This window comes from Panthera pardus, unplaced genomic scaffold (genome assembly GCF_024362965.1).
Source record: "Panthera pardus isolate Hobbes unplaced genomic scaffold, ASM2436296v1 HiC_scaffold_8, whole genome shotgun sequence".
NCBI classification, from domain to species: Eukaryota; Metazoa; Chordata; class Mammalia; order Carnivora; family Felidae; genus Panthera; species Panthera pardus.
In genome coordinates this window covers 125,780,620-125,802,337 of record NW_026527013.1, presented here as the reverse complement: position 1 = coordinate 125,802,337, position 21,718 = coordinate 125,780,620, and the positions used below count along the sequence as shown (strand labels likewise).

The following is a 21,718-nucleotide window of genomic DNA, read 5'->3' as shown; positions in this document are numbered from 1 at the left end:
AGTACTTAAAATAAATGACTTGGTATTTTCTTTGCCAGATACAGGCAATACCTGAATAGCTGCTAGGAATAGTTCCCACTTTTCCAGACTTTGACCTTGAGACAAAATAGCATTTGATGAGATAAACTCAGCTACTTTTCAGATTTTAACCACATAGTCTAAATCTTGGTTTCTTCCCAGTTTTACTGAGACATAATTGACATATAATACTGTATAAATTTAAGATGTACAATGTGATATCTAAATCTTATTTTATATCCTTCCAAAATATAATCATTCTAGGACCACTAACCTAACAAAAAGGCATATTTTCAGCTATACAAACCAAATATTTGACCACTGTTTAGTACACTCTACAGTCCATCCAAAACTGCCTCAGAAAATTAAATACGAGATTATTTTACTACTAAATGCTTAAAAAGATAGCTTTTATTCTAAAACTAAAGTGTGATTAGCACTTTGTAGAGTATACATTGCCATATAAAGGTCAATATAACTAATTATTAAAAAATCTTTGTTTTTGAGAGAGTGCACATGCACACATAAATGGGGGAAGAGCAGAGAGAGGGGGGGAACAGGGGATCAGAAGCCGGCTCTGCGCTGACAGCACAGAGCCCAATGCAGTGCTCAAACTCACAAACCATGAGATCATGACCTGAGCCAGACGCTTAACCGACTGAGCCACCCAGGCACCCCATAACTAAATTTTTAATAGATTTGTACATGTATAAATATTTTATGAGGGCAGTGGAAAATACACAGGTCCATTAGCAATCAGCAGATAAATAAATGACCTTATTATCAATTTTCTTTCTTTCTCAAATTGCCTGCAGATGCTATTTACAGACTACGCAAAGTGATAAAATGACAGCTCTGTTTTTAAGAACCAAAGAGATTCTCCAGTTCAATGGTCTTTAAACTAGGTTCTCCGTTTATATGAAGTCTTCCAAAGGTTACTTGAGCCTCTGCAGTTTTAAGAGAATCAATTTCCAGATCCTCAACTTCCATAAAGTCTTGCCTAAAGTGATCTGCCTGAAAATTTCCAAATTACAAATTTTCAAGTTACCGATAGCTCACTTTACAGAAGACCTATTCCCTCTTAACCAGCCCTTAAGCTGAGGTACACTGTCCTAGGTATATCTGGAGGTGTAAAACCCTCCAGGTGACAAGAGAAGTCTTCTTCAGTGATTAATCAAAGTACTATAACAAAATTCCATACAGTGTATCTCCCAGTATTAAGCATGCTTCGAACAAGCTAACTGTGATGTTAGCTGTTAGTAATGCAGTATTTGGGTCCATGCTGGGATGCTGAGTTCAGATACATAATGGAGGGAGGTGGTTAGAAAAGTGGCAATTTTTGTTTAATTACTCTGACTCTTCCACTCCAAACTCCCCACAACCTCAACCTCTCCCTGCCAGTATTATCAAAGGATGCACTGCTATGGAGGGAAGAGTCCCTTGAAAGCAATACAACTAGAACATCACTAAGAAGCCTAAATTCACATTTGCTTGTATCACGTTTAAAATTTTTAATGTTTTATTTTATTTTTCAGAGAGAGAGAGAAAGAGAGAGAGAGAGAGCGCGCACACAGGCGAGCAGGGAAGGGGCAGAGAGAGAGAGGGAGATACAGAATCCGAAGCAGGCTCCAGGCTCTGAGCTGTCAGCATGGAGCCCGATGTGGGGCTCGAACCCACAAGCTGTGAGATCATGAGCTGAGTCCAAGCTGGATGCTTAACTGACTGAGCCACTCAGGCACCCCTACATCACCTATTTAAATATTAGCCATTCTTTTCAGTTCCTCATGAATCAGTCCTTAGTTTTTAGCACGTTAACATTAGCTAAAGCACAAGTTGCTGATACTGATTTAAACAACAAAAACATTCAGCTGCAATGATTTCTGAAATTGCTAACATTTTCAAGATAATAGAAGATACAACCAATAGATAAAACGTCCAAGTGACTTCCTTCAGATTCAGTATATTACTCAATAAAGTAGTAAAAACCCAATGTAATAAATCATATCAATATCTATTCTAATCATGCCATTCCCCAACTGGTTCAATCTTTAAAGATATTTTTCTACTTACTATTAACATAAAATAGTGTACTAACTCCTCAGGCAATTTGCTTTTTAGCAGTACAGATATTTTTATTACTTTCAGAGACAAAGTTTGGACATGATTCATCTCATTAAGAAACACATTTCCAACAGAATTCTACTTTTTATGTTTTTGCCTCAGTTATATAGTTTAACTCAAGTAATCCACACTAGAATTCTACCTCTGCAAAAGAATTTTTAACAACACTGTAAGGTTCACTATTTTTCTCTGAATTGCCTTACCTGAATCCAACAGCAGAAATATCACAATACCACTATTTTAAAAGCCTTCTATTAGAAATGTGAAAACAATTCCTTATTTCTAGGACATGAACAAATGTTTAAAAGAAAAAAAGTCACACATTAACTGCATACATTTAAGGAATAACATGTACTGATAGCACATTCCCCTTTCACATATAAAATTATCGGTGGCTTTAATTACACATCGTTTTCTTTTAAACAATTAAAAAGTCCCTAAGTTAGTAAGATGCATTTAATTTTTTTTTTTAATGTTTATTTATTTTTGAGACAGAGAGAGACAGAGCATAAACAGGTGAGGAGCAGAGAGAGAGGGAGACACAGAATCTGAAACAGGCTCCAGGCTCTGAGCTGTCAGCACAGAGCCCGACGCGGGGCTCGAAATCACAGACCGTGAGATCATGACCTGAGGCGAAGTCGGACGCTTAACCGACCAAGCCACCCAGACGCCCCCCTTTTTTTTTTTTAATTTCTTTTTTTTAATGTTTATTTATTTTTGAGACAGAGAGAGACAGAGCATGAACAGGTGAGGAGCAGAGAGAGAGGGAGACACAGAATCTGAAACAGACTCCAGGCTCTGAGCTGTCAGCACAGAGCCCGAGTAAGATGCATTTAAAACGGATTAGAATTTTATGAACAATATTTACTATGATGGAGCCTTATGTTTTTGTGCTAAATAAAGCTGTCGGATACAAATGTTGCTAAAAACAAGCAGATTAAAAGTCTTTTTCTTACTCACTAAACCTTATCTCAAATAGAATTTTGTATTTTAAATGTAAACAAATTGTTGAAATATTAACCAAATCAGTTTTTAAAACAGCAGTAGTAAACTGTTTCGCAAAGCATACATGACTAATCACCTGTATCAGAACCATCTAGGTCGCTTATTAAAAATATAAACTCTCAAGTCCATCCCACATCTACTGAATCAGAATCTCTTGCCAATTTTTAAACCTAGAAATTTACCTTTTTAACAAGGAGATCCTTAAAACCAGAAAACACAGGAATTGATCAGTAAAGTTCCTCAAATATAAGCATGTTAATAGCCTAAAAAGAAATTCTACTTCAAAGGGTCTATGACCCCAACATCATTAGCAAAATATAGAAGGAAATAAACATGAAGTAACATCTAAGATCAGTTGTAAAAGAGAACTGTTTGTGTCTGCCAGTGACTAATAATGCTTTGTTTGCTTTCTTCTGGAATTTAGGGCCATTGTGGAGACATAACTAAAAAAGAAAAAAGGAGCATTTTCTTTTCCATTTTAAGGAATGCTGACCACTATAAAACATAGTACTATACTGCCACTTTGCTAACTTGCCTTTTTCATTACTGATACAGATGATCCTTCAGGATCATCCTCTAATGGTAGATAACACCTGCTACAAATGTATACACAATGTTAAAATGGTTTTCATAATCCTTACGATCTTCAACAGTCCCAAATAAAGGAAAAATGGGGCACAGATACTGTTAGCAAGAACTCCGCCAGCTAACTCACAGGCCTCCTCACACACCTCTTTCTCCCACCCCATCATAAACCACCACAGCTTGAGATACGGACTAGCTCAGCAGGGTGACACTACACACCCTGCAGTCACTGACACTACTCTAATAAGCAAGAGAAGAAATCCAGACTCAAGCTAATTTACTCCCTGGAAATACCGAATAGGAATGGAGAAGGTAACCAAGACTACATTCATCTAAATATTCCTTTTGTTTGGTCCTGTCCCTTGTTTCTACACAATGTTAGTGAAAACTCTGCTACCAAAATGGTTTATTTAAAAAGACAAAGGGTAGAAGCTCTATATTTAGTCTCCATAAAGAGACTATAGAATGTTTATCTTAAAAGTAAAATCAGTTAAGAGATCTTGGTAGTAACTGTTCCCTGCCCTTAAAAAAAGTGTATTTGCAGATACACGTGCCCCTACGCTTATAGCAGCATTATTTACAATAGCCAAGATATGGAAGCAGCTCAGGTGTGCATCCATAGATGAATGGATAAAGAAGATATGGTGTGTACACACACACACACACACACACACACACACACACACACACACACAGGAATATTATTCAGCCATTAAAAAAAATAATGAACTTTTGCCCTTTGCAACAACATGGATGGTGCTAGAGAGTATAATGCTAAGTGAAATAAAGTCAGAGAAAGACAAATACCATAGGATTTCACTCACATGTGGAATTTAAGAAACAAAACAAAAAAGGGGCACCTGGTGGCTCAGTCAGTTAACCGTCCAACTTCAGCTCAGGTCATGACCTCACAATTCATGAGTTTGAGCCCCACATCAGGTTCTGTGCTGACAGCTTGGAACCTGGAGCTTGCTTTGGATTCTATGTCTCCCTCTCTCTCTCTCTGCCCTTCCCCTGCCCCCTCGAAAACAGATAAATGTTAAAAAAAAAAAAAAAGAAAAAGAAAACCAAACAAATGAGCAAAGAGAAAAAGAGAGATTGAGAGAGGGAGAGACAAACCAAGAAACAAACTCTTAACTGCAGAGAACAAACTGAGGGTTACCAGAGGCGGGGGGGGGGGGGGGGGGGGGGGGGGCGGGGTTGGTGAGTGGAGGGATGGGTTAAATAGGTGATGGGGATCAAGGAGAATACTTGTCGTGATGAGCACTGGGTGATATAGGGAATTATGAATCACTATATAGTACACCTGACATGAATATAACACTACATGTTAGCAGACTGGAATTAAGACAAACTCTTAAAAAATGTATTTGCAGAAGGAGCCATTTGATTTCTAATTGAGGTTCTATTAAACATGTGGTATATGGATTATAAGTACAATGGCAAATGACCAAAAGAGAATGCATGGCTCTTTCACTCAAGGAGCAAGGTAATAAAATACTTCCTGTGAAAATTAAGTAGTAAAATACAAAACTGCCAAAACAAAGTTTAACAACAATAAATTTCTGCTATTGTGCATAAAGACCATTAATCCCGATTTTCTAATGAGTAGCCAAGAACTTGACGAAAATGAAAACAATATGATTATTTACTTACATAAATGATACCTTTTCTGGAGGAAACAAGGTACACTTACTTGGTAAGCTGCCCCTTATTCTTGTTATTATCAACTCCATTATAAGTCACAGCTGCCAGTTTTCTGCTTCGGTAGTTCTCATAGTGTACATTATTAGTGACATCTTTCAAGTCCTGCATGTGTGTTCTGTCATAAATAAACAACATATCAACAGTTTGCTTCTATGAAGAAAGCCTTGATATACATTCAAAATTTTCCAAAACAAAAATAAGCAAAAATACTATTCTTAAGGAAGAACATTCACCTATCTTCACTTATACTCAAGGCAGAGCAAGATACAATTATGCTAAACCTGAAACCAATGGAAATTTAGGTTCCAAATGAAAGTTTAAGAGTTCTAAACCTCCTCAAAGTATGACACTTCTACAGAAGAATATTTACCCTTATAGTATATGTCTTATTTTATTAGAGGAAGATTAGCTCCTGCCAAAGCTCATAAAACATAAGAGAAATTGGTTTTCTTTTAGCAATATTATTAAGATTTGAGCTTTTACCGAGGTAATATATATGGATACTTTAGGTCACATATCAAGTTGGATTCAAACCAAGGAAAATAATTTAGAGCATATTCCTATTTCTTCAAACTGTTCAGTGAATGTGATATTTTGGTTAAATGAATTTTGCTCATAGCATTTCTATTATACATAAAATCAATACACATATGAGATGAATTATACAATACAGGAGACAATTTCATCATTCCTTAATGATTTTAGACACTACAGACACTCTGAGCTGCTCTATGGTTCCCTTTACCCGACCTGGTGTAGCAATACTCTGATTCATCAGAGTCTCCCTTTTCTCATCATCCATTCCTATCTCTGCCATACTCCATCTTCCATGCCCACCACTTTGCCAAATCTCCCTTCCGGGAAACAAACATAAAGGTGCACCGTATTTTTATTTCTCCTGCTATCCAGAAAACATGTACTTTCCCTTTATGAACGGAAGGTGATTTTCAATTACCCCGACTCATCTTCTACTAATGGACATTTCCATGCAATCTCTGATAGTTTAACTCATCCTAAGGGGTACTTCTCGGTTTTCCTCAATTCTCATTTTCTTTATGCTCTTTTCTTTGTTGAATTTATCCTCTTCATGGCCACTACCCCTTTCCATGTCAGTCGAGTCAGGTAGCTCTTTATTCCTAGAATATCCAGCGGTTGAGATGGAATAGCTCATGCTAATTTGTCACGGACTCTTCAAACTTAAGAATCCTACTGCTTTGAAAGCTCTTCCCAGCCTTGAAGTTGAGTGACTCAAACCCCTAACAATTTTCTCCTTGGTGGTCAGTCATTTTTTGGTACCAGTATATGTTATGGATAACACCACACAACCTTTTCAACTTTACTATAAGCTGCCCTTTGTAAGAAATATTTTTGCCATCACTTCTTGTACTCTTGAGACAAATAGCATATAACAGTCGGTTTTAAAAAATTGGTAACTAAATATTAAAGCTGAGGTAAGATAAATACTGTTGATTTTCTGGAACAAATTACTGTTACCAGTTTCTCTAAGTAGAGAATAATAAAAACAAATAACTGTACCAATATAAAAATACTTGTTGTATTTTAAATATAGATTACCTCATTATGGAATCACTCAAAAATCACCACAGGACCTGAGGTGGAGCACTTAGTAGTTGAAATACAAGATGTGTAAAATAAAAACAAGGTGAATTTATTAACTGTTTAAGCAAGCTATTTCTGTTAATGTCATCTAACATTTTAGATAATGAAAGATTTTTCCCTTTCCCTAAAATAACCTTCTTTATCATACCTAGTTCAGATTTTTTTTCAGGATATAATGGTCTCTGTTTCCACCTATTTAAATATACTTCACTTTATTTTTATCTTTTTTGAGAGAGAGAGAGAGAGAGAGAGAGAGAGAGAGAGAGAGAGAGAATGAGAATCTTAAGCAGACCCTATGCGCCATCCCATGTCCCTGGGATCATGACTTGAGCTGAAATCGAGAGTTGGACACTCAGCTGACTAAGTCACCTAGGTGCTCCCACGTTACTTTTTAAGATTCAACTCATTCCTCCACTCTTAAAATCAATAATTAGCAATAAGTTTTCTCCAGTTTCAGGAACTTAATCATCTTTTCCATTTCTCACTGCTGGTATCATGGCCCTCTTTTCTCTCTTTTTGTTTTCTTTCTCTATTTAATTTCTGCACTGTCCATCACCACACTCTGAAAATATCCATTATCAAGTTTGTCTCCTTTCCATTGCCTTCTTTGGTTTGCCTACAACAACAGCCAGTTCTCTTAATTAGCAAAATGACACTTCTTTGAACTTGGGTCTTTCTTAGAAGCAACCACTATTCCTAACTTTAACCTGCAAGATTGCAATTACTTGGAATTTATAGACCTCTGGAATACTGGTGGTGATGAGATTTCCTTGCTTTTAAGTACCCATTAAATATCTACTAGGTGCCTTACAAGACATGAGCTACATTAAATAAAAATCTTTCTCACCTCTACTACAAACCTACAAGAAAAAGTAATAAATCAAAATATTCTTAAGCGTCTCATTTTCAAACTGTAATACTCTCCTTTTCAAGGATGTTTTACACACTTAAATGTAAAAACTGCAAATGAAAAATTGTGATAAAAAGTAAAGTAAAACCATCTAGTGTAAGTAAACATTTATGCTTTAGGAAGAAAAACAAATGTGCTGCAGCATATTGAACAAATAAATGAGCTTCTCATTAAGTAAAATCACCTAACCATCTACCTCAAGGAACTGAAATCAACGTCTTCGCCATACTCAATGATAAAAATATTAAACAGGACCACTCCCAATCTTACAAATAAGCATCAGTGAATGACTGTATTTATTCTAATCGATGTTAAGACATCTATTTCTATGAATCCTTTTGTATCTGACCCACTCCATGAAATATACACTTACTCTAAATTATTTTAATCCATCTAAGTAATCATTTTACAACACATATCTGCTTTATATTATGTAACTTCAGAATTTTTTATATTTTCATACTTGTATGACTGTCTTGCAGCTTTCCTATGCTCAATCTTCCTGCAGGAATGGTCCATTTGTTCTGCAATACTTTTATCCTAGTGAGTCCCACTCACCAGCTGCCAGGCTATGTACCTTCAAATGTTCAAAGTCTGGCTTCGAGCTCAGTAATTAGCCTTCCCCTCCACAGTATTTTAGTTTTGCAGTCAATTATTGATTGCATATTTAAAAATACACAAGACGGGCTCCTGGATGGCTCAGTTGGTTAAGCATCCGACTTCGGCTCAGGTCATGACCTCACAGTTTGTGGGTTCGAATCCCACATCGGGCTCTGTGCTGACAGCTCAGAGCCTGGAGCCTGCTTCGGATTCCGTTCTCCCTCTCTCTCTCTGCCTCTCCCCCGCTCATGCTCTGTCTCTCAAAAATAAATAAACATTTAAAAAAAAAAATACACAAGACCGGGGCGCGCCTGAGTGGCTCAGTCGGTTAAGCATCCAACTTCGGCTCTGGTCATGATCTTACGGTTCGTGAGATCGAGCCCTGCACTGGGCTCTGTGCTGACAGCTTGGAGCCCAGAGCCTGCTTCAGATTCTGTGCCTCCCTCTCTTTCTGCCCCTCCCCTGCTCTCACTCTGTCTCTCTCTCTCTCTCAAAAATAAATAAATATCAAAAGAATTTTTAAAAATAATAAGATAAATAAAAATAAAAATACACAAGACAAAGTTATAGAATACCACTGTGTCAAGCACGGGGCAAGCTGCAGAGATTTAAAATTGGGGGAAAGAATAAAATCAGAGAGAATGGACTGGCAATTAATATTTATAAAACATTCCTGGGGTGTTTGGAGGCTCAGTTGGTTAAGAGACTGACTCTTGATGATTTTGGCCCAGGTCATGTCACACAGTTCGTGAGATCAAGCCCCACAGCGGGATCCACACTGACAGCATGGAGCCTGCTTAGGATCCTCTCTCCCTCTCTCTCTGCCCCTCCTCTGTTCATGCATGCTTGCATGTGCTCTCTCTCAAAATAAATAAATAAACTTAAAAAAAATCCCCTACATATATACTGTTATAAGCAATTATATTATTAATTCTTTTGAAGTCACACCTTAAGAAAGGAAGAGAAAGGGAATAGTTCATGATAGAAACTGAAACGGTATATTCTCAAAAGTGAGACAGATGGGCCCCCTCTCACATGCATCTGTTCTTCTCCCACTGTGTGAGGCCTGGCAACCCCAACAACTGAATCAACCCTATCCTCCACTTCCTACCTAAAGCACCTGGTCATAAGCTCCTTTAAGAAAGACTAACTACATAGCAATCTCTTTGATCTCAAAATTCACTGTGATATTTAGTATACTTCTGGAGGTAGCAGTTTGACTCACTTAAACTTCCCTCCTGACTTGTAAGAATAACTTTACTGTTCCATGACTTCCGATGACCAACAATATGCAAGTTAATACTTCTAAATAGATAAGGATACTCCTGTGCATTAGGAAACTGCATGATAGTATGAAAATAAATAAACCTCAACTTTAGATGGCCATCCAAAACTGGAGGTTGAAAAGAGTATGTGGTGAGGGCCTGGAGAAGTAAGCACGATGGGGGTGCAGAGAAGTGGGGAAAGGGTGTGAGGTGGCAAGAGGAAAGAATTTATCTCAACATGAAAACACTGAGGTTTCTTTTGATGCCCTTTCTGTTTCTTGCCCACTAATGTCTCTTCTATTCAACTTTTTCTTCATGGTTTCAAGTCCCAGTCTTTTTTTTTTTTTTAACGTTTATTTATTTTTGAGACAGAGGGTCAGAGAGAGAGGGAGACACAGAATCTGAAACAGGCTCCAGGCTCTGAGCGGTCAGCACAGAGCCCGACGCGGGGCTCGAACTCACGGACCGCGAGATCGTGACCTGAGCTGAAGTCGGCCGCTTAACCGACTGAGCCACCCAGGCGCCCCATCAAGTCCCAGTCTTCTAATCAGGATTAGTTCAATGTCCTGCTCTCATAGGCTTTCCTTCTCTTTCATCAGCTGCACAAGGTACAATTTAGGAGTAATGTTTTCTCGCCTGGGAGGAAGATCAGTTCTGTTCACTGTGTCCTAGTACCAAAAAACACCCCACTCACCAGGCTGGATACCGTTTAACATTCAAAATCTAGTTTTTAACTCAAAGCCTAGCCTTCCCTTCCAGGTATCCCAAGCTTTTCACATAAAAGAGCAAAAGCCTTTTCCTTTCCATCTTCCATCTCAACATGAAGTATAACAAAAAAAGAGACTCATTTTCCCACAGATTGCTAGTGACACAGCTTATTTTGTATTTTTGCCAACAGCTTTAAAACCTGGCAAAATAATCCAAGTTGTCTCCAAGCAGTGCTTACTTGAGTGCTAGAATGAAGATACCAATTTAAGTTAGCTATATTTTAAAAAACGAAAATAAAATAGGGGTGCCTGGGTGGCTCGGTCGGTTAAGCGTCCAACTTCGGCTCAGGTCATGTTCTCGCAGTTCACGAGTTTGAACCCCGTGTAGGGCTCTGTGCATGACAGCTCTGAAGCAGGCTTCAGATTCTGTATCTCCTTCTCTCTCTACCCTTCCCCCAGTTGCATGCCATCTCTCTCTCCAAAATAAATAAAAAACATTTAAAAAAAATAATAAACAAATCAGCTATACCTATAGAAGACAAAAATAAATCTAATTCTAACTTTATTTTGAGAAAGAAAAAAACTTACATAATTTAATCATTGCTCAAACTTACCTTATCAACATATTTCTTAGAATTGTGAAATCACAATGTTCACCATTTTCAACTATGTAAAAAAAAAGAAACAACACACTTAGCCCAATATTTTCAAAGGAAATTTCACAAAATGCTGGAGGTAACAATGAGAGAATATGCAACATTTCATTAATTTTTCATTACTTTTCTTTAGATCAATTTTTCATTCAAGTTTTAACACTATAACATAGTACTTAATTTAAGGGCATGCCAGACAAGTGTACTCTAATAGTATTTAGTGTAGTTTAATCTTAAATGATAAAATATACAAACCTAGTAAATGAGCTCTACAGAAAAAAAAATTTTGAAATTTTGAAAGGGGACATAATGTATCCATTTGTAAACAGAATATATTTGTTCTATAATAAAATGTATTTTAAAAGTTTAGTACTAGGGTGAGGGGGAATGACCTTAGTAGCCAAAATAAAAATGTGAGTCAGTAACTTTAAGGTTCTTTATTTTAAAGAACTGTATCACTAATAATAACATTCTGGTGGTAAAGAGGGGACTAAAACTAGAGAAATAAATTCTTTAGCACACATTTCTAAGGACTGTATAAGTTCTAAAGCCTCAGCTCAGCAACTGAAAGTTACCTGAGGATGACACAGAGGTGGGAACAAGTATAGCCTCACTGATAGGGAAAGCTGCTGATAAGGACAATAACTTAGAACAAGAACCAAAAAATTACAGAATTTTTCAAACTAATACTAACAAGTATAAAAATAATCATGACTCAATCTTAGTTCCAAGTTACTAAAACACAGAAGACTAGATATTAGGTTAAACCAATATAACAAACACAAATCTGGGGAAACATGTCTATTGCCAAGAAGACTTCTGAAATTTGATGCTATAAACTAAGATTTTATTAGTATTTAAAACTCTCTGCAAAATTAGTAGAGTATCTCTTAACAAAGAAATTTTTTTTATCCTAAAAATGTGATGCCAAAAAAAGTTGATTTTTATCCCGAGAAAGAATATTATGAATGTTTTCATTCAGTTTGAAGTGAAAAGTTGTTCTCAATCATTCCTGAAGGTCCCAGACCCATCTGAGACTCAGATAAAAGTGAGTCCTTTTCTCTGAAACTATTTTCAAACAGTAAAGAATTCTTATACTTTAAGTATGTTTTCAAACAAGAAAACAGGAGTAGAGTTAATGATGGGCTGGAGGTGGGAGAGTGGGGCACCGATGAGTGACTTGGAGAGCATTACAATTAGGATTTAGCGCGTGCTTGCCTGACCTGACAATGTACAGAGTCTGAGAAACTAGGATGTACTTATGAGCAAATGAGGCTAAATGAAACTGAATTCAGAACTATCTTTGAAAATCTAGAATATATCAATGTGAAATACAAATATTTGATCACACTGTTAAATCTTATAGAAAGTCATTCATTGAAGAAAACCTTACCTTCAGCAACACCCCAAGGATACTGCCTTCCTCTGACCCTTTTGCCATTAACTTCAATGATAGTATTACTACCTACCACAGCAAGAGGTAAACGGTCCTATAAAACAAAGTATTCTTGTTCAAATGTATCTCTGTAGTCCTCACAAATTTAAGAATAAAGAAGTTTATATTACTCAACACATTACCAAAAAAAAAAAAAAATTACCTTGACAGTTTCTGTATTCACTTTTATAAGGCATTCGATTACTATTCAGTAAACTGTCATTACATGGATTCTCACCAATATAAATAAACAATGAATAAAATTACATTTTCTCTGAAACTTTAAAAATCCTAAGGCATATATACTCCACTCATCAAATTATGTTAAAAAGTCATCCCCCAAAGAAGCTGTCCCATATTGAAAAAAATTCAAAGGAAATAAAAAAGTGTATTAGCAGTTAGAGGGAAAACATGAGGCTTGTAACTAGCATGCTCATCTATCACAAACCAACTCTAACAGCCCTGGAAGCACGGAATATCATACATGCTAAACTCTACCTTTGACAGTCCAGATCTGGGGCTCTGGATTTGTATTTATCCACACTTAACTCAGAGTACAATCTTTCAAAATTCTTGTAGCTTCCAAAAATATTTAATAATATATAAAATATATGACTACTTTATAAAACCTCAGAAACTCTTCATTGGTCAGGTACATGTATTTCATTATTCCAAGGTAATTATTTGCTTATATAATGCCATTAATTAATACATCACTTTTAGGTCTAGACTAGTACTTAGGAAATGACTATAAATTAAAAATACAGGGGCACCTGAGTGGCCCAGTCAGGTAAGCATCTGACTTCAGTTCAGGTCATGATCTCATGATCTGTGAGTTCAAGCCCCACATAGGACTTGGTGCTGATAGCTCAGAGCCTGGAGCCTGCTTCAGATTCTGTGTTTCCCTCTTCTCTCTGCCCCTCCTCTGCTCAAGTTCTTTCCCTCTCAAAAATAAATAAATAGACATTTAAAAATAAATAAATAAATAAATAAAAATACAGAAAATTATGTTGGTATAGGTTTTGGTTGTTTTTTATAAAAGACCAAAAAAACCCCATATTTTTGTCTGGCTCTTAAACAAAGACTATACAAAAACAGTGCTTAGGAAAAAGTCCTCTCCATTCTCATTACATATTTTTTAAGGAGGAAAATTACACAATATAAAACCAGTTAACTGAAAACTGAAGACAGATTATAAGACAGAGATTATGCTATTCATCTCTCTATTCAACAAAGTTAATTGCAAAGTTGAATTCAAGACTGAATAATCTCCCTATTCATTTTGTAAGCCAGCTACTTAAGAACACTGATTTTTTTTTATCTTTTCAGTGAATATTTCAATGGCTTTAAGGCCTGAAACATTTTAGTATATGTATGTGAATAAACCTACCTTTATCTTTTTAACAAGCTTATTTTCTTCTTCATCATCTGTTTCTGGAAATTCATATATTTTAATTTTATGTTCTTGGATTTCTTTCATTATCTAAAATGAGCAAAAGAACACCACACATAATTAGTACATTAGCTTTATTCGTATTATATTCTTTTAAAATTCCTGATTCCTCAGCTCTAATTCCTTTACTATTTTTCAATGATGCAAAACTATAATCTAAAATCAAAGTACTATACTGATCTTTTTTTTAAAAACTATTAAGTTCATATATAAATACCATTCTCCAAAATCCAATTACTTAATAAGTTAATGGTTATAATACCAAAAGAGATCTAAAAATGATTTAAGATTCCAGAAAGGGCTTTCTCTAGTTGATTTCTATATAATGGTTTTACATCATTTACTCACAATGACTGAGATTCTTTCTCTAAATAGAACTCTCACCAACTATTTTATTCAGATGAATCAACATAACTTAAACTCACCTAAAATTTTAGTAAAATTAGTAAGTGAAACTAAGTACAGCACTGGCTCCAGGAGAAAAAATTTGCACACTGATCAGAAAATATCCTTGCGTGTACATTTGTGTACACAAAACCAAGGAGCAACAGATATAAAATGAAGCAAGTACACAAGGAGAAAACATGCCCCACAAGCTAAGAAGCCAGCAAGTTAATAAAGAGAATGCAAAGACAACTTATTAACATCAGAAATGACCTACTTCAAACTAAATTATCTTTTCCCACATCACTCCAAATTTTAAACAAATCACAGATAACCAAATAATGTTCAACTACCTACCCTATTCAAACTCATAATAAACTGATGGTCAATATACCTAGAACTAGGTCCTTGCCTTTACTGGTATTTCAGCACTACTATCACTTGTAGGGATCCCCAGCAGCATAAAGGCACTCTAAACAAAATATGTTACATGGTTACTAAAGTAGGTAGAGGCAAAATGCCACAGAGAAAAACATGAGAATAAATGAAGTGTCAAATACATGGCTAAGAGAAAAAACGAAATACTAGGGGCCAGCTCTAAGAGCAGTGGTTCTTGGGGTGCCTGGGTGGCTCAGTCAGTTAAGTGACCAACTCTTGATTTCAGCTCAGGTCATTATCTCACAGTTGTAAGATCAAGCTCCACATCGGGCTCTGTGTTAGGTGCAGTCTACTTAAGATTCTCACTCATAGTCTCTTTCTCTCTCCCCCTGTCCCTCCCCTGCTTGCTTGTTCTCTCTCCAAAAAAAAAAAAAAAAAAAAAAAAAAAAAAAGCAGTGGTTACATATTAAAGATCCCAAATCTCCACCTTAATTTACAAAACTAATTGGTAAAGATACAGTCCAATAACTCATTCTTTTTTTTAAATTGTTTAATGTTTATTAATTTTTGAGAGAGAGAAACAGAGCATGAAAGGGGGATGAGCAGAGAGAGAAGGAGACACAGAATCTGAAGCAGGATCCAGGCTTTGAGCTGTCAGCACAGAGCCCAACTTGGGGCCTGAACCCACAAACCGTGAGATCATGACCTGAGCTTAAGTCCGGACACTTAACTGACTGAGCCACTCAGGTGCCACTCCAATAACTCATTCTAAAAAAGTTCTCCATAAACTCCAAGAGAGTGCATGGTCCCACAACCATTTTCTGGGATAATCTGACACCAGCCACAGAATGGCAAGACCCTCCCCAAGAGGATCTGTGCAGGTCGATGCCAGGCAAATCTCTAGGATTTGAATTTTGAAACCAAGCCTTGCACCTGAGATAAAACACACGAGTGCTGTGCTGCCTGGCAGGCAGATGGCTTAGACTCAAAACAGGACGAAGGCAGGGATCTGACAGAAGCTGGGGAAACAGTAAGGATGACCGTTTGCTCTTCTGTGAGGGCTTCCTGAGGAGTGGCAGGTGCGAGATTCCCAGCCCTAGGGATGGAGAGTGGGGCAACACCATTCTCCACCACACCCCCCCATCAACACTGACAACTTCATTGAGAAAAACAGCCGCTTACACCAAACCCTGTTCCCCTGTGCCCTGGATGGCAACTCTACCATGGCAAATCTGCCTGAGAGTCAATGCAGCAGGCCGCTCCCCCAAAAGACCAGCACAAAACCCATACATGCACCAAATCTACTGATCATAGAATGCTGCAAAGCTTCAGCTCTAGGGGAAATAGGATACAGTTTCCTTTTTTGGTGGGGGATCTTTTCATAATACAGCCATTACTCTCAGACCAGGAATACAACAGGCTTTCCTAACAACCACACAAAAAGAAACAGTGACCTAGACAAAATGACAAGATGGAGGAACTCACCCCAAAAGAAAGAGGAAAAAGTCCCAGCCAGAGATTTAATCAATAAAGATACAGGTAAGATGACTGAACCAGAATTTAAAACAATAATCATAAGTATACTAGCTGGACTCGAGAAAAGCATAGAAGATACTAGAGAATCCCTTACTACACAGATAAAAGAACTAAAAACTAGTCAGGCTAAAATAAAAAATGCTATAACTGAGATGCAAAACTAAATGGATGCAATTGACGAGGATGGACGAAAAGGGAGAACAAATCCGTGATATGTAAAATAAAATTATAGAAAATAATGAAGCTGAAAAGAAAAGGGAAAGGTATTAAATCATGAAGGCAGACTTAGGGAACTCAGTGACTCCTTACAGTGCAATATTATTAACATCACAGGAGTCCCAGAAGAAGAGAAATAAAAGGGGGCATAAGGTTTATTTGAGCAAATTATAGCTGAAAACTTCCCTAATCTGGAAAAGGACAAAGACATCAAAACCCAAGAAACACAGAGAACTCCCATTAAATTCAACAAAAGATGTGTCATAGTCATCAAGATGTGTCATAGTCAAATTAACAAAATACACAAAGAATCCTGAAGGCAGCAAGGGGGAAAAAAAAGTCCTTATCCTACAAGGGAAGACAGATCAAGTTCACAGCAGATCTGTCCACAGGAACTTAGCAGGCTAGAAGGGAATGGCATGATATATTCAACGTGCTGAATGGGAAAAATACACAACCAAGAATATTTTATCCAGCAAGGCTGTCATTCATAATAGAAGGAGAGATAAAGAGTTTCCCAGACAAAAACTAAAGCAGTTTATGACCACTAAACCAGCCCTGCAGGAAATATTAAAGGGGACTCTTGGGGGGGGGGGGGGCAGGAGGGGGGAGACCAAAAGCAACAATGGCTAGAAAGGAATAGAGAACATCACCAGAAACACCAACTTTATAGGTAACACAATGGCACTACTTTCAGATCTATCAATAATCACTCTGAATGTAAATGGACCACATGATTCAATCAAAAGACATCTGGTATCAGAATAGATTAAAAAAACAAAAACAAACACAAGACCCATCTATATGCTGCCTACAAGAGACTCCTTCTAGACCTAAAGACACCCGCAGAAGGAAAGTGAAGGGATGAAGAACGATCTATCACGCTGATGCCAAAAGAAAGCCAGAATAGCATACTTTATAACAGGTAAACTAGATTTTAAACTAAAGACTGTAACAAGAGATGAGGAAGGGCATTATACCATAATTAAGGGGCCTATCCATCAAGAAGAAATCTAACAATTATAAATATGCATGTCCCCAACTTGAAAGCACCCAAATATATAAATCAATTAATAACAAATGTAAAGGAACTCATTGATAATAACAACAGTAGGGGACTTGACCACCCCACTTACAACAATGGACAGATCATCTAAGCAGAAAACCAACAAGGAAACAATGGCTCTGAATGACACACTGGAACTGAGGGACTTAACAGATATATTCAGAACATTTCATCCTAAAGCAGTAGATTATACATTCTTTTTGAGTACACATGGAACTTTCTCCAGAACCGATCACATACTGAGTCACAAATCAGCCCTCGACAAGTACAAAAAGACTGAGATCATACCATCCGTGGTTTTAGACCACAATGCTATAGAACTTAAAGTTACCCACCGCCAAAAAAAAAAAAAAAAAAAAAATTGGAAAGACCACAAATACACAGAGGTTAGAGAACATCCTACTAAAGAACAAATGGGTTAACCAGGAAACTAAAGAAGGAATTTTAAAAAAATACATGGAAGCAAAAGAAAATGAAAACCCAATAGTACAAATCCTTTGGGATGCAGCAAGGGCGGTCCTAAGAGGGAAGTATATTGTAATCCAGGTCTACCTCAAAAAAACAAGAAAAGCCTCAAATACACAACATAATCTTACATCTAAAGGAGCCAGAAATGGAACAGCAAATAAAGTCTAAAGGCAGCAGAAGAAAGGAAATAATAAAGATCAGAGCAGAAATAAATGATAGAGAAACAAACAAACAAACTGAAAACAATAGAACAGATCGATAAAACTAAGAGTTGTTTCTTTGAAAGAATTAGTAAAATTGATAAAACCCTAGCCAGACTTATCAAAAAGAGGAAAAAACCCAAATAAATAAAATCACAAATAAAAGAGGAGAGATCACAACCAACAATTAGTATTTGAACTTAGAAAAAAGCACATTAAAAAATAAAAATGGTAGTGAATAAATGTAAAGTAAATAAACATATACTTCTAGTAGAAATACCAAATATAATAAAAATGAACTAAAACATTCCCAGAGTGTACAGATTTAGCACAACTTCAAAGCAAATCTCAACAGATTTTTGTTTTTGTAGCAGGTTGCAAGGTATTCTAAAATTCATATAGAAAAAAGTGAAAAAACAAAGGGGACTTTAAAGAAAGAGATAATAACTCTATGACCTATTTTTAAGTATTATACAAAGTAGCTGCAGTTTAAAAAATATAGCTTGGCTTAAAATAAAAAATAGGCTCCTGGTATAGGAGCACAGTTCCAGAAATTCACCCTATATTTCATAAAATGTTATAATAAACCAAACACACTAAGGAAAAAGTAAACCCCTGCTTTACAAAGTGTTCATCCCTTCTGGAAAATTAAATTAAAAGTTAAAGAAATGATTAAATGCCACTTAATTCCAAAAAAGCTTTAAAAACAACAACATTGGTAAGGCATTGAAACAAATATACCCATTATGAAAAAAAAAAAATCTGTTTCATTGGGGGGAAAGCACCATGACAAAATGGGGGAAAAAAAGAACTATAAAGTAATCATACCCTTCCAAAAAGTAATCCTCTTCCTGGAAATTTAGTCTAAAAAAATAATCCTAAAGGGTGTGGAGCAGAGTTGTGGAGGAGGTTGTAACAGAAACACCTAAAATATTTAAGTCGACAAAGGATAAGGGCACTGTGATAATGGATAATAGCTTTGCAGAGAAAACTAAGGCAAGAAATTTTAAATAGTTACTTTTAATACAGTATAAATAAATATATAATAAAGTAGCAAGAGGAATACATTGTAACACATTATACTGAAAATACAAAAACTGCAAATTACATGAATGGTATGAGAAATTCAAGAGTTCAAGCTTCTTTTGCTCACCTGTTTTTTAAACTGTTGGCACTCCTCTGGAGTGAGTGTGTCTGCTTTGGCAATAAGTGGAATGATGTTCACTTTTTCATGCAAACGCTTCATAAACTCAATGTCCAATGGTTTAAGTCTGAAAGACACAGTATTTAATATGACTGAATTATCAATTTGTGAGAAGAAATCATTCACATCCCCAGTGCTAAATTAAATACACTGGAACGACTTTACTTATCAGAAACACTCTCTGATGATGTACTGGGCCAGCAATAGTTAGGCCAGGTAGAACAGGACCTCACTAAGCACTGAAGTGGTTAAGAAGGCTTTGACTCCTGCCCTTGAATACGATGGTCATAGGGTTTGGGCTCTACAGAGGAATTAGGAAAACCAGAAATGCTCCTAACAGGTTTTCCTAAAATAGCCTCTATACATACTACTCAAAATTTGGGAAATGTTTTTTTTCAATAAAAAGGATTGTCCTTTTTGAATCCCATATTGCATTCTTGCTTCCAACTTTATTTCTCAGATAAAAGGCTCAAAAGGGAATCATCTTCATCATCCCTTTTTACCCACTGCAATCTGGCTGCTGCCTCCACTTGGCTGTTATACTTCCAAGAAGGTCACGAAATAGGGGCGCTTGGGTGGCTCAGTCAGTTAAGCATCCGACTTCAGCCCAGGTCTGATCTCACCATTCCTGAGTTCGAGTCCCCCAATGGGCTCTGTGCTTACAGCTCAGAGCCTGGAGCCTGCTGCAGATTCTGTGTTTCCTGCTCTGACCCTCCCCTACTCACACTCTGTCTCTCTCTCTCAAAAATGTAAACATTTAAAAACTAATAAAAAAAAGGGGGGGGGTCATGAAATACTTTCATGCTGCTAATATAATTAGCATCAATAACTCCTAAACATTGTGGTGTTTACTATTATTTTTTAAATTTACCCATTATGCAGCATTTGACATTACCCTCTCACAAGCTACTCCCTAAGGGTACTTTTAAGGATCTTCTCTGTAAGCTAGTCTCTTAAGTGTTGTATTCCTCAGAATACTCTACTAGGTCCTCTTCTCTCTTTACATTCTGTATGCTTATCATCAACCACAGTGACTTCTAACATCTTCTATAGATCTCAAATCTTCACACCCAGCCCCGATCTCACTTGTATGATCCAATTTGTATTTACCCAGTGGAAATACCACCTAGACACCCCATTGAGGCTCCTCGAAATCAAAAGCTCATCTGAAGCCCCAAATTTTCTCTCCTCTTCTGTGCTATTTTTGAGAATGGTACTACAATCCATCCAATTACTCCTGGCTGAAATCCAGGATTCCTCCCTCCTCTAATTCTCACTCCCAAAGATTCCCCAAGATCTGCTGAACAAATAAATATATTACTTTGGGTCAGGCCATGAAGACCTTTGGTATGGGCTACTATATTAGAATACATCCGGTTTCCCTCCAAACCATGCACACTGCAGTCAGAAAGGTCTTTCTAAACTCCAAATCTGAATGAGTCATTTCTCTGACTGAAAACCTTACTAAAGGCCAGATTCCTTGGCTAGCATGGCCTACAAGGCCTGTGAAGACATAGCCTCTCAGGCTGTTCTCATCGCTTAGCATCTGGTAGCATCTTTTGCCACCTCCTGCTTGTAATTCTCCTTTTTGAACTACCCATGATTTCTTGAAAGAACCATACTTTGATCACTGGTCATTGGCTACTGCCTCTGACTGAAACACTCTCCATTCCCATCCCCTTTTCTACTTGGCTTGCCTAATCCCTATTCCTATAGGTCCTTTAGGACTTGGCTTACAATTCTCATTTCCTCTGGGAATCCATCTCCAACCTAACACCTAGTCATCTTCTAAGTGATCACAACACTTAATTTGCCAATTACGTATATTTGTTTTCCCCATCTTCTCATTAGAAGATCCTTAAGAGCAAGACCTTTGTCTCATTCATCTGTATCTCCAACACCCAGTACAGTGTCACTTGAGAAGCTGTCCAAATATCTGTTGACCAAAAAAGTAAGTTCCTGTGATTTTCTTTATGTTTTCAAATAACTCTAAATGAAAACCCAAGAAATTCCTCACATCTAGACTACAGATTAAAAATTAATATTCCATAAAAATAAATGAAGATGATGGGAGTATTCTGCTTAGAAATATCATTCTAAATTGGTATTCCTTAACCTATAAACCATGACAAAAATCGAATAAAGATCTAGTTTCATTATGAATTTTACTAACATTATAAAGAGAAA

General features: G+C 36.7%; 1 protein-coding gene across 4 annotated transcripts in view; it reads right to left on the bottom strand.

Annotated features, from left to right (window-relative positions):
- SEPTIN7 (septin 7) overlaps positions 1-21,718 on the bottom strand; it is a 118,162-nt gene that overhangs the window by 11,865 nt on the left and 84,579 nt on the right. For all 4 annotated transcript variants that reach the window (XM_019418149.2, XM_053898156.1, XM_053898158.1 and 1 more), the window contains 5 exons: positions 19,481-19,598; positions 14,017-14,109; positions 12,585-12,681; positions 11,153-11,204; positions 5,426-5,551 (listed from right to left, as the gene is read on the bottom strand). In XM_019418149.2, coding sequence (XP_019273694.1) covers positions 5,426-5,551; positions 11,153-11,204; positions 12,585-12,681; positions 14,017-14,109; positions 19,481-19,598 — 486 coding nt within the window. The remainder of the gene's footprint in view (positions 1-5,425; positions 5,552-11,152; positions 11,205-12,584; positions 12,682-14,016; positions 14,110-19,480; positions 19,599-21,718) is intronic.